The sequence below is a fragment of the Onychomys torridus genome, chromosome 5, assembly GCF_903995425.1.
Source record: "Onychomys torridus chromosome 5, mOncTor1.1, whole genome shotgun sequence".
NCBI lineage: Eukaryota > Metazoa > Chordata > Mammalia > Rodentia > Cricetidae > Onychomys > Onychomys torridus.
In genome coordinates this window covers 85,509,407-85,522,455 of record NC_050447.1, presented here as the reverse complement: position 1 = coordinate 85,522,455, position 13,049 = coordinate 85,509,407, and the positions used below count along the sequence as shown (strand labels likewise).

Here is a 13,049-nt window from a genome sequence, read left to right as displayed (position 1 = left end):
TTTGCATCCTAAAGCACAAAGAATAATTGAAAAGAAGTTAACTTTGAGTATTTGAATAATAACTAATAAAAACATTACTGGAATACATGCTCCTTTTAGATATGCAAGATATTAGCAGAAAGCATGAAAAGATACAGAAGGTCATCAGCCCACCTGGCCTTGAGTTTTGGGAAAGCATTGTAGGGACCCAGTCACATTCTTGCACACATCATGTTGAAACAGAGGCTGATAGACCCGGAAACCTTATGTGTTTACTGTAGGGCCCTTCAGAGAAGATGTTTGCTAGGCCTTGATGTAGACAGTCAGTTCTCAACACCGTTGGTCTCCAGACTTTTCTATACTTTTAAAAATTATTGACAGTATGGTTGTGATTTTGTGAATGATACTAGTCAATATTTAATTGAAGTATTTGATATATATATATGAAAATTAAAAATAGATTGGAAAAACTGTTTCAAGTAATTTAAAAATAACATCACTAATGGGATTGAAGTATATGGTCATTAGAGTCCTTTCCTGGGCTTGATCTTTAGTTCCATACACTTAGACTTGCATGGACACATGCATGCACACGTGCGAGCACACACACACACACACACACACACACACACACACACACAAACACAAACACAGGAACACAGGAACACATGAATCCTTACATAACAGCATTAGCTTACTTGTTAATGCAACATTTTAGCCCTTCCCCCATTAGTTGCAAATGTGTTTAATTCTTGGCTCAATAGGACAGTTGTTTTTTCTTATAGCTATGTTGGCTTTCAATTTGTTATTCTATGTCTTGCTTAAAGATGGAGCCATTGGAGCTAACACAACTGCAGATGGTTTTTGTAGTTTGTTGTGGATATTCATTTCTGTTCACCTCAAAACCTGATGTGGCTGATAAAAATCACAAAACACATTAGCAAACTCACGTTGGATGTTTAACTGGTGGTTCTATACTGTGCTTTGGATGAATCTTATTTATGTATGATTTTCTAACACATTGCCAGAAAATTGAAAAATACTGCTTAGTAAGTCTTCACATCTTCTAAGAGTGGGCATAGTATCCATACACAGCTCATTTACTGATGTTACCATTGACCTTCCCAGAAAGGTCTAGAGCAGCAGTTCTCAACATGTGAGTTGAGACCCCTATGGGTGTCACATATCAGACATCCTGCATATCAGATATTTACATTATAACTCATAACAGTGGCAACATTATGGTTATGAAGTAGCAACAAAAATCATTTTATGTTCGGGTAATCATAACATGAGATGTTGTATTAAAGGGTCACGGCATTAGGGAGGTTGAGAACCCAATTACTCAACTAGAGCGCACATAGGAAAGCCTTCAAAAAGCATAAATCAAACAGCAGACAGAATATCAGAATATCTTGTCTTGAAGATGATATAGAGGATCCAGACCAAATAAGCAAGGAACATGGAAAAAATAAAAATGAAAACACAGTGAAGGAACCCACAAGCAATGGGGACACCATGGGAAAAAACAAAAACAAAAACAAAAACAAAACTAGACCTTTGAATTATTCATATAGATGAGGGAGAAGACTCCCAAGTCAGTGGCATAGACCAGATCTTCAACAAGATCACAGAAGGAAACTCCCCCAGATTATAAAAAGACATATGTATACAGATACAAGAAGCACACAGAACACCAAATAGACAAAACCAGAAAAGAAAATCCCCCATGGCATGTCATAGTTAAAACACTAAGTGTACATAACAAAGAAAGTATGGAAAGCTTCAAGAGAAAAAAATGCAAGTCACATATAAAGGAAAACCCATCAGATCAACAGCTGATTTTTCAGTGGAAACTTTGAAAGCCAGAAGAGCCTGGAATAGTGCATTCCACATCCTAAAAGACTGTGTCAGCCAACCTAAAATAATATACCTAGCAAAACCATCTGCTATGATTGAAGGAGAAAGAAGTTTTTTCTTTGACTTAAATAGCCTAAAACTTTTACAAACAACAAACCAAACCTAAGGAGGATACAGAAAGCATTATTCAAGCTGAAGAAAGGAAGGAACATAGCAGAGAGACTGTGGTAATAAATACAAAACCATAATTATCAAAACAGAAAATACCACTGAGAATATAAACAATACCACTGAAAATCAACAACACAATGACCACCTTGACACATACACTTCAGTAATAACTTTAAATATCAAAGGCATCAATTCTTCAATCAGAAGAGACAGGCTGACTGAATGCATCAAGAAACAAAACTCATCTATCTACTGTCTATAAGAAACACATCTAGTTTTAAAGCTAGGCACTGCCTTAGAGTAAAAGGATGGACAGAAAAGTCCTCCAATGAAATGGGACCAGGAAATAAACAGATGTCACTAGTCTCTTATGAAATAGACTTCAAACTAAAACTGATCAGAAGAGATAAAGAGGGATGCTTCATTCTAATCAAGGGAATAATTAACCAGGAACTCAATGCTGTCTTAAACATATATGCACCAAACTCAGGGGGGGCACCCAATTTCATAAACATCTGCTCTTGGAATTAATGACACAGATTAACATTAATCCATGTATAGTAGGTAATTTCAATACTCTACTTTCTTTAATAGACAGGTCATCTGGACAAAAAGTAGAGAAACATCAGAATTAATTATCATCATGCATCAAGAGGACTGAACAGATATTTACAGATTTTTCTATCCAAACACTAAAGAACAAGCATTCTACTCAGCAGCACAGTGAAGCGTTTCTAAAACAGACCACATCCTGAGATAATACACCCCATTTAAAACCTTTAAAACTTCAAAAAGATTGCAGTCACTCCTTGTGATGCACGTGTTATACTATCTGACCACAAGGCAATAAAACTTAAAATTGACAGCCAAAAAAACCTCTAATAAATATGTAAATTCATGGAGATTAAATAACTCATTACTAAACAATGACTAGATCAAAGAAGAAATCAAGAAGAAAATTAAAAACTTTCTGAAACAAAATGAAAATGAAAACACAACAAAACCTTTGGGCTATGTTGAAAGCAGGCCTGCCAGGCAAATGTATAGCTCTAAGTGCCTACATTAAAACAACAACAACAACAACAACAAAATATCACAAATAAATGGTTTAATGAAGTAACTAAAAAAATTGGAAAAACAAGGACAAACCAACTAAAAAGAAACAAAGAAAACAATACAAAGAAGCAGCAAATCCAAGAGCTGTTCTTTGAGAAGACAAACAAAATTGACAGATTCTTGGCCCAACCAACCAAAAGAGAGAACCCAAATGAATGGAATTAGGAATGAACAGGGGCATATTACAACAGACACTTAAAAAAAAAATCAGAATAAGGGAGTATTTTGAAAACTTGTTCTCAATGAAATTGGAAAATCTAGAAGAAGTGGATGATTTTTAGAGGTAGCTAAATCACCAAAATGAAACCAAGAAGTGAACAATCTAAAGAGATCTATAACAAATGAGATTGAAATAGCAATAAAAAAGCTTTTTAATTAAAGGAGGAGGAGGAGGAGGAGGAGGAGGAGGAGGAGGAGGAAGAGGAAGAGAAGACCAGATGGATTTACAGCAGAGTTTTACCGATCATTCAAAGAATATCAACAGCCAGGCCTTCTTACTCTATTAAAAATGTAGAAGGCCTGGCTGTTGATATATATATAAACAAAAAGGAGCACTCAAAAACTCCTAAGAAGCTAGTATTGCTCTACTACCCAAACCAAGTAAAGACACAACAAGAAGGGAAAACTACAGGCCAAACTGTGCTCATCTCTAATGAATAAAGACTCAAAAATACTCAATAAAACACTTACAAACAAAATACAGACATGCATTCAAAAGATTATACATTATGACTAAGTTAGCTTTGTCCCTGAAATGCAGACATGGTTCAACATACAGAAGCCAATAAATGTGATAACATACATAGATGGACTTAGAGAAAAAAATCACATGATCATCTCAATAGATGCCGAGAAAGCCTTTGTCAAAATCCAACATACCTTCATGATAAAAGTCCCAGAGAACATAGGGCTAGAGAGAACATACCTCAGCATAATAAAAACTATGTACAGGAGACCCACAGCCACATTGTCCTAAGTAGAGAGATGCTTGAAGTAATCCAGTTGAAGTCAGGAATGAAACAGGGATGTCCACTGTCTCCACTCCCTTTCAATACTGCACTCTAAGAACTGGCTGGAGCAATAAAGCAGGAGAAGGAAATTAAAGGGCAAAAGTAACTAGGAAAAGAGGTCAAACTAGTCCTGTTTGCAGATGACACAATACTAGACACTAGAGATCCAAAAACGTCTCCCAGAAACTTCTAGAAATGATGAACAAATTCAGCAACATGGCACGATACAGAATCAACTCGCACAAATAAACATCTTTTCTAAATACGAACAACAAAACATGTAGGAAGGGAGGTCATGGACAACAGTCCTATTCATAGCCTCAAAGAAAATATCTGGGAGTCAACCTAACCAAGAAAGTGAAGGACCCCTGTGATGAAAACTTTAAACCTCTGAAGAAAGAAATGGAAAGACATCCCATGCTGCTGGATTGGTAGAACTAACACTGTGAAAACGACCATTCTACAAAAGCTATTAACACATTCCATGCAATCCCAATCAAAATTCCCATCTCATTTGCAGAAATAGAAAAAACTATCCTAAAATTCATATGCAATCACAAAATACCCTGGAAAGCCAAAACAATTCTGAGCAAAAATGCTCAGGATTACAATTACAATGTTACAGAGCCATAGTAACAAAACCAATTTGTATTGGCACAAAAACAGACATGTAGACTAATAGAACAAAATCAAAGACCCAGACAATTATACAAGTAATTTCAGCAGCTTAATATTGGACAAGGATGTAAAAAAAATATGCTGGTAAAAGAAAGCATCCTCAACAAATGGTGCTGGGAAAATGGGATGTCCACATGCAGAAGACTAAAATTAGACCTGTGTCTATCACTTTGCACGAAACCTAAGCCCAAATGGACCAAAGATGGAAACCTGAAATTCTGAAAATGCTAGAAGAAAACATAGGCAGAACCCTGCAAGATATAGGTGAGGGAAGGGCTTCCTGCATAAGACTCCATTTGCCCAAGAAATAGGACCAATAACTGACAAGTGGGACTTCATGAAACTAAAAAGTTGAGCAAAGCAAAAGAAACAATCTTAAATGGATGAAAAGAGGGCCTATCCAGCCGGGGAGAGTGGTTCCCAGCTGTACAACTGACAGACATTTATTATCTAGAATATACAAAGAACTCAAAAAACAGAGCCAACCCCACCCCCAAATACAAAAGAAAAATGGCCCATTTGAAAAGTGGGTCTGGGGCTTGAAATCAGAATTCTCAAAAGATGAAGAAAAAAACTGAAGGCTAAGAAATATCGTAAAAAAGTTTCATCATCCCTATCAGCCAGGGAAATGCAAATCAAAACAACTTTGAGATTTCATCTTCCCCCATTCAGAGTGCCTCAGATCAATGGACAACCAATAACAAGTGCGAGAGGGGATGAGGGGAAAGGGAACTATCTTTCACTCTTGGTGGGGTTGCCATCTGATGCAGCCACTGTGGAAATCAGTGTGGAGAATTTTCAATAGCTAAAAATAAATCTACCATATGACCCAACTATGCTACTCCACAGGACCTAATGTACAGCATAGATACTTGCTCAGCTATGTTCATTGCCACGGTATTTACAATAGGTAGGATATGGAAACAACCTGAATGTCCTAGAATTGAAAAATAGATATTGATCATATGGAACATATATACTATGGAATGCTATTCAATGGTCAAGAAAAACAAGTCTATGAACTTTGCAGGTAAATGAATAAAACCAGGAAAGGTCATACTGAGTGAGGGTAACCCAGACCCAGAAAGACACATGTCACAGGTTTCTCTTATTGGCAAGGTCTAGCTCCAGATCTTTAGATGTGAGTAGATAGGCGGTAATAACTACAGAGTCCAGGAAAGTAAACTGGAACCGTTGTCAGGGTGGCAGAGTGGGGCATTTGGGAGCAGCAGACAGGAGAATACCAGGGTGTAAGTAATCATAGGGAAATGGGAAAAGGGGGCTCCTTAGGGAGGTAAACACAGAAGAAGGTGGGAAGAGGGTAAAGGGGGATGGGAGGACACAGTGATCTGGTAATGGACATGGGCAAAGGGGGCTCCTTAGGGAGGAGGAGGGGTTAATACAGCAGGAGGAGGTGGAGTAAAATAGCAATATGGATTGCTGAAAAAGCCAGGCGGAGTCACTATCAACTGCTTACCAAAAAACCCTACCAGGTATGTAATTTAGTATATTAATGTACGTGTAGTTTTCATACACTTGTCTCATCTAGGATGACAGCTCTCCCTCCAAGAACCAATGACAACCTAACAGAAACCCCAACCCCATACATGAGAAGCCCTCTTTGAGTTGTTGCCCAGAGCTGTCTATGAGACGTCCCAAACACAGCCTATGGCTTTTGCCCTTGGTTGCCCCCTAGAGGTGGAAGGTAATCCTGATTGCTGCGTACACCATGCACTTCTGAAACAAGGCCTAGACTCTGAGCTGGGACCTACCTGAATGCTGCATTCCTGAAGACCATGCTTTCACGGTACTGATTCATGTCGAGGAACCAGTGCTTTTACCTGGATGTTGAAAGTAGAAAAGAGAAATAGTGTCTCGGCTTTTTTCTGAACATAGTCTAACCTCATGAGTCCCTCTGGTAAGGCCTTTGAGATTGTAGTGGTCCCCACGCTTTGGGGACTGTTCATGTGCATGGCATGCACACTGCTTTTGTTTACTTGATTGTGCATGGTGCTGGAAGTTTGAACAGGGACTCCAGGCATGGGCCCTACCAGTGAGCTACACCCCAGGCCTAAGCACCAGTTCATATAAGCAGATTTGTGACAAGTAGCTCTGTCTGGCCTCTGTCATGTTCTTACAACTGTGTTCCTGAGGATTTGCAGCTGTGTTAACAGATAGCCGTGTACTTACATTAACTAATGAATTTCTCAAATTGCCCTTTGGAGATTGGTGATATTAGATTTATATTGTAGATATTACTCTTGTGTGGATTATTCCATTGTTCAGTTAGATCAGGAACTGGAAGAGCATAATTGTTAAATCATTGACCATGGCCATTGTCTTCTGAAATAACAGGCTACTGATAATTATCACATGGGGAAATGCTTCCATGTTTTGGAATACTTCCCCAAGTAGAGATTGATTTATTATTTTATTCACTGTATGTGTTCACGTTAAACAGTAAGTTTGAAGGGAACTATGTTGCTGAGTGAATAAAGTCAATTCTTGCTTTACTGGGAAATAAAAAAAAAACTACTTGAGCTGATGATTAGCTCGGTGAGTACATGCATTGCTGTGTAAGCCTGGGGAACAGAGTTAGACCCCTGTAACTCACCACGAAAGGATAGAACCAAATCCCCAAAGTTGTCCTGGGACTGCCATGTGTGTGCTGTGACATTCATGTGTCTCAGATGCATAACACACACAGATTCATCATTGTCGTCATCGTCGTCATCATCATCATCATCATCATCATCATCATCATCACCATCACCGTTCTTGTAAGCACTTGCATTTCTGTGATCAGCCACTAGATGTCAGGAGTGCTACAGAAGCTTTGAATACAGCCAGGGTAGAAAGCACGTAGACCTTCTTGTAGTTCACTGTTTCCACGTCATCAATGCCAGGAAAACCTGATACAGTGTGATATATAGAAGCAAGGTACAACTGGAATAGTGAAATTTCAAAAATAAGCCTCTTTAAAGGCAAGCTGTAATGGTCCTGTTGGGTGTTGTAAATGCCTCAGGTGCATTTGATACTGCTGTTATGTTCCTGGCATTCAGGTCTTTCTCTTTTTTATGGAAAGATGGATTGAACTTCAATTTAAGAATATCCAGTAATCCCTCTCAGGACATACTGTAACAGCTGGTATTTTTGTGTTATAGTAAATCGGTTCCATACAACAGTCAGTAATAATTACGGCTGTGTTCTGATGAATTCCAAAGCCTTTTCAATCAATTTAGCCAAAGAAAATAACATTATTACACAAAAATTTAACCCAATTTGAAAGTTAAATCCAGCAACACTACTTCATTCCGTAAAATGCTCAGCATTTTTCTAGTTAGGACTATATCAAACTTTTTTTAAAAATTCTTATATTTGCACTATTCTAGGAAGATAATTATGTTGTATAATACATACTTAGAAGATTATTACTTTGTGATAAATGTACTGCATTGGATGAGTTTAACCTTGACTGTTTATTATGAAAAAAAAAAAAGAAATGCTAAGTCCTTTCATGTATGGTAACACTGGCTTAAAAAGATGTTTTGAAGTGGGATTTCAGGGTTTTGTCACGATTCCTGGAATGAGAATGTACCGCATTCTATCAAATTTTACGTTTTTTTGATAAAAGTATAAATTGGGTTATGTGACAAATGTAGTTCCTAAATGGTGAAGCATTGTGGATTCTTTAGGTGGTAAGGGGGAGGATTACATGGTGTGGGAAGTATAGAGTGTTCGTATTTCTGTGTATGTGGTAACAGTCGGTGCCATGCAAATCCTGACTTCTTGTGGCCAAAGAGCTAAGTTATACACACACACACACACACACACACACACACACACACACACACACACACACGGAAAGCACTGGGTCTGCTTACATCATGAAGAGGTATTACCCTAATGCTAGAAATACGTATGCATACACTTTATACATTTTAAATAGTTTTCTTTCTTTTCTTTTCTCTCTTTTTTTTCTGTTAGTAAAACCAAAGTCTGTTAACAATGTATTCTTTATTATCAGTGGTCTTTCTGGAGTTCTTTTTGTCTTTGAATTACTTCATCTATCTTCTTGCTTTATATAAGGAATATTTTTATGTAGTTAAATCTTAATCCTGATTAGAATAATTTCTGAGACTAAAGCCAAGTTTCCCTTTAAGATTACTGGAGAAAAAGCAGCGTGGGAGCTGGGCATGAGTGGATCCTGGCTTGCCCTCGCCTTTCATTTTAATTTTTAGCTCAGTGAGTTACATTTGTGCTTGGAATTTAAATGACTGCCACCTTATTTTTAATTAGCATTTCTCCCTGTATGGCTGTGTATTATGTGTGCTCTGTGTTTGTCTTTGGTATAATGTAAAGCAGATGGTAAGACGTCACAGCAGATAGTCAAGTCCAAGAAAGTCTGTTTGATGGTGGATTTTTTAATATCATTTTTCACTTTGGCAATTAAAATGCTAATTTAGAAGGCTTTACTGGAATTTAACAGTTGTATTTTTCTCAAGTAAAAGCTGGCAAGCTTGTTTGTCGTGATTCTGTAATATGAATCAGCAATTTAGAAGCTTTACGAATTGAAGTGAATCGTTTCCCAGTGTTTATAGTATCTGTTTTTCTTGTTGTCTTTAAGATAGGTTAAAATGTGCTTTTAAATGACTGAATTTTCTGTATGGAGAATGGGGGGTGCACTAAAATGCATTGTATAGTTATGATTTCAACAAAAATGTAAATGATGTGTATTTTCCGTTGTTAGTCTGCAGTGATCCAAATTCAAAACACATGGCGGGCTCTTTCTGAGGTGCTAGGCTGGTTGAATCACAATCTTGCTGCTTTCTTTTACATTTTAATTTTATGATTCTGTTGCCTGAATTAAAGAAATAAACTATCACAAGCCAACTTTTATTGTTTGTTTACTCCATGCAAGGCATTGTTGCATGCCTTGGTGTATTTAATTATTACACAGTTCTAAGTTATTATTTTCATTTGCACATTAGGAAATTCAGGCTTAATAAGATTAAGTAAGTTATTCAAGATCACAGAGCTAGCAGGATTAGAGGTAAAGCCAGAGTTAACCTTGCCCAGTTTTTACACTATATCCCCTTCCCTGCTTATTTAGAGATAAATTATGTCAGTTATTGAAAACAATGTATTTTCCAGGATGCATCCAGCTTAACTGTTACTCTAAGAAGGTTTAGCTTGTAGGGATACCACTTCTGTGAATCTGTATCACTGCTGTGCTCTAGCTGAGGAAGCTTGTCTGTCAGGATGTGCTCAGTTTGTCAGGACGCGCTCAGCCTTCAGCAGGGAACTTTGCAGCTGCTGTACTAGAATGAACTCTATGGAAACACAGAGTTGTAGTTTGCTGCTAACTCAGATAGTCTTTGTTCCACATTGGGAAATAGAGCCAGAGTTAGGGGAAGAGAGGGAGGAACTGACTGTACAGAATCTTCTGAAAGGTCACGTTGCATCTGATCAGCAGCCCCTAAAGAAAACGTGACCATCCTTCAGAAGCCTCGAAGCCTCGACATATGCAGGGGTAGCATGCTTTCGGTTAGAAATCACATCAAAACCAGAAACTCCCCTGTTAAAGATCAGCCTGTTATTGCAGAAAAAAAATCTGCAGAAGAATTATGATCTCACTGGTGTCGAGTATAAATTTTGAATTAGTTATAGGATGTTTGATTAAGTGATGCTTGTTTATATATATACACACACACACACACATACGTATAAATGTTTATTTTCTTCCTAGGGGGCTGACAGGACAGACGACTCTTCGGTGAAGTGTGGCTGCAGGCCATTGAATTCCCTGGAGCATCCTGAGACAAGAGAGTGGAGGGCGGCCACGCACCTGCAGCCTGCATCATGCCAGCACTGTCCACAGGATCTGCTGGCGACATGGGTACGAGAACCCAAGGGGACAGTTTCCCCTACATTCTTACATCAGTATTGTTCCCAGTGATTGTAGCCTTGTGGGTACAAATAAACCACATTTGTTTATCTGTGACCAACATGAGAGGCATAAAATTAGTTACAATAAGGTCCAGACTAGACAGAAGGATTGTGGGACATTCAGACTGCTTCCCTCTCCAGGTGGTGGTGGTGCGTGCCCATACCCTTGTCTTGCTTTTGGAACAACACTGTGCATTTAATTGCTTAAAATGTAGAATTTGAGAACATCCAGTGTTCTGGCAAATACCATAACCCTCTCCACACTGCTGTCACGCACCTTTAACAGCAGACATGAAATGTTTGCCACACTTGCTTCGGACCTATTGCTTCCTATTTTATTTACCTGTTTTTATTCTCTTAATCTATCACCAGGCATAAAATACACCTGGGAGTCCTTACGCATCATTAAGAAGTTATATTAAAACTAAATAGTGGGCTGTTGCCGTGACTCAGTGGGAAAGGCACTTGCTGCCAAGCCAGATGACCTGAGTTCAGTCCCTGGGCCCTGAGCCCCACATTGGTAGAAGGAGATCTACTTCTGAAAGTTGTCCTTTGACCTTTACACTCTCACCATGCACACCTACTGACCCTCACTCATTGTAGCAGGAATCTTAAAGAGTCTTATTAATAAAGTCAAATCCAAGCCAGGTATTGGGGTGAATGTTGGAAGATCAGAGAAGCAGAACAAGCCACAGCTACCTCACTTTGCCAGTTCCTGATCTTGTTTCCTCAGAATGGAAGCTTCTGAGTCCTCATCTAGAATGAATCTCAGCTGAACTGCTGCTCAAAAGCTTAACCAGCCAAATGCTTCTAGTTTCTGGTCCTCGCGCCTTATATACCTTTCTGCTTTCTACCATCACTCGCTGGGATTAAAGGCGTGAGTCACCATGCTTGGCTGTATCAAGAATATAGATATGAGATAGATATGAATCTACTCTGAGAAAAAAGATAAAGAATAATAGGATAAATGGGTAGATCACTGAATTTACTGTAAAAAGAAAATGGAAGATATGAAAATGACAAAAGGTAGTTTACTAAATCTATTATGAAAAGAAAAATACTTTTAAAAAGGAACTACTTGTCTTAAATAGGATAAGTAATGAAATTTTTTTTTTTGTCTGAGTTTATCAAATGTTACTGGACTGGGCATTGTTATATATTAATGGAGTTTTTATCTGAATCTGTCAGATGTTAATGGGCTAGACAGTGTTAATGTAATTCCTCACAGTATATATTGTATATACTTATTATATATAGTTTTTCTTGTATTAGTTATAAGCTTTTCTTAATTTTAGACAAAAAAGGGGAAATGTGGTGGTATTGTGTTTCCCGAAATATTGTGTACCCTAATAAACTTATCTGGGGTCAGAGACAGAACAGCCACAATATTAAACATGAGGATAGGCAGTGGTAGCACACGCCTTTAATCCTAGTATTCCAGAGGCAGAAATCTATCTGTTCAAGGATACAGCCAAGCATGGTGACTCACGCCTTTAATCCCAGGGAGTGATGGTAGAAAGCAGAAAGGTATATAAGGCGTGAGGACCAGAAACTAGAAGCATTTGGCTGGTTAAGTTTTTAGGCTTTTGAGCAGCACAGTTCAGCTGAGATTCATTCTAGATGAGGACTCAGAAGCTTCCAGTCTGAGGAAACAAGATCAGCTGAAAAGTTGGCCAGGTGAGGTTAGCTGTGGCTTGTTCTGCTTCTCTGGTCTTCCAGCATTCACCCCAGTACCTGGCTCAGATTTAACTTTATTAGTAAGACTCTTTAAGATTCATGCTACAAGCCATAACAAATAAGTAAATGTTAAAAACAGTGTCATCTGACACTCAACAAATCCCATCAATTGTAAAGATTCAGAGGTCTCTAGAATGAATATTTCTTAGAAACAAAACACATATCATGTATATAAAATCTCCTTTCTGACCCAATCTAGCAATTGTTAGCTTCCTTGCTATCAACACTGTTTAAATATGGATTCCTGGATGCTTTTTAGAACTCTTCAGAGTAAGGGGGAGGGACTAGGCCTGAGATCCAGTAGAGTGTATGTTTAATGTGTGTGAGCACTGGATTTAATCTACAACACAAAAGAGAAAAAAATGAGTGTGCTTGGGAAATAGGCTGTGCGATGTCTTTGTGTTTGATTGGTTTGAGACAGGGTTTTGCTCCATGCATTCTAGAATAGCCTTTAAGCTCACAGTCTTCTTGCCTCAGCCTCACAAGAGCTAGGAGCATCATGAACACCACCATGCCCAGGCCACGCCTTGAAGTTCTAAGACTCTTTAA

The 13,049-nt window shown here is 38.2% G+C and overlaps 1 protein-coding gene across 4 annotated transcripts in view; it reads left to right on the top strand.

The window, feature by feature from the left end:
- Mpp7 (membrane palmitoylated protein 7) overlaps positions 1 to 13,049 on the top strand; it is a 217,419-nt gene that overhangs the window by 58,225 nt on the left and 146,145 nt on the right. For all 4 annotated transcript variants that reach the window (XM_036188122.1, XM_036188121.1, XM_036188120.1 and 1 more), the window contains exon 2: positions 10,564 to 10,713. In XM_036188122.1, coding sequence (XP_036044015.1) covers positions 10,677 to 10,713 — 37 coding nt within the window. In that variant the 5' untranslated portion in view covers positions 10,564 to 10,676. The remainder of the gene's footprint in view (positions 1 to 10,563; positions 10,714 to 13,049) is intronic.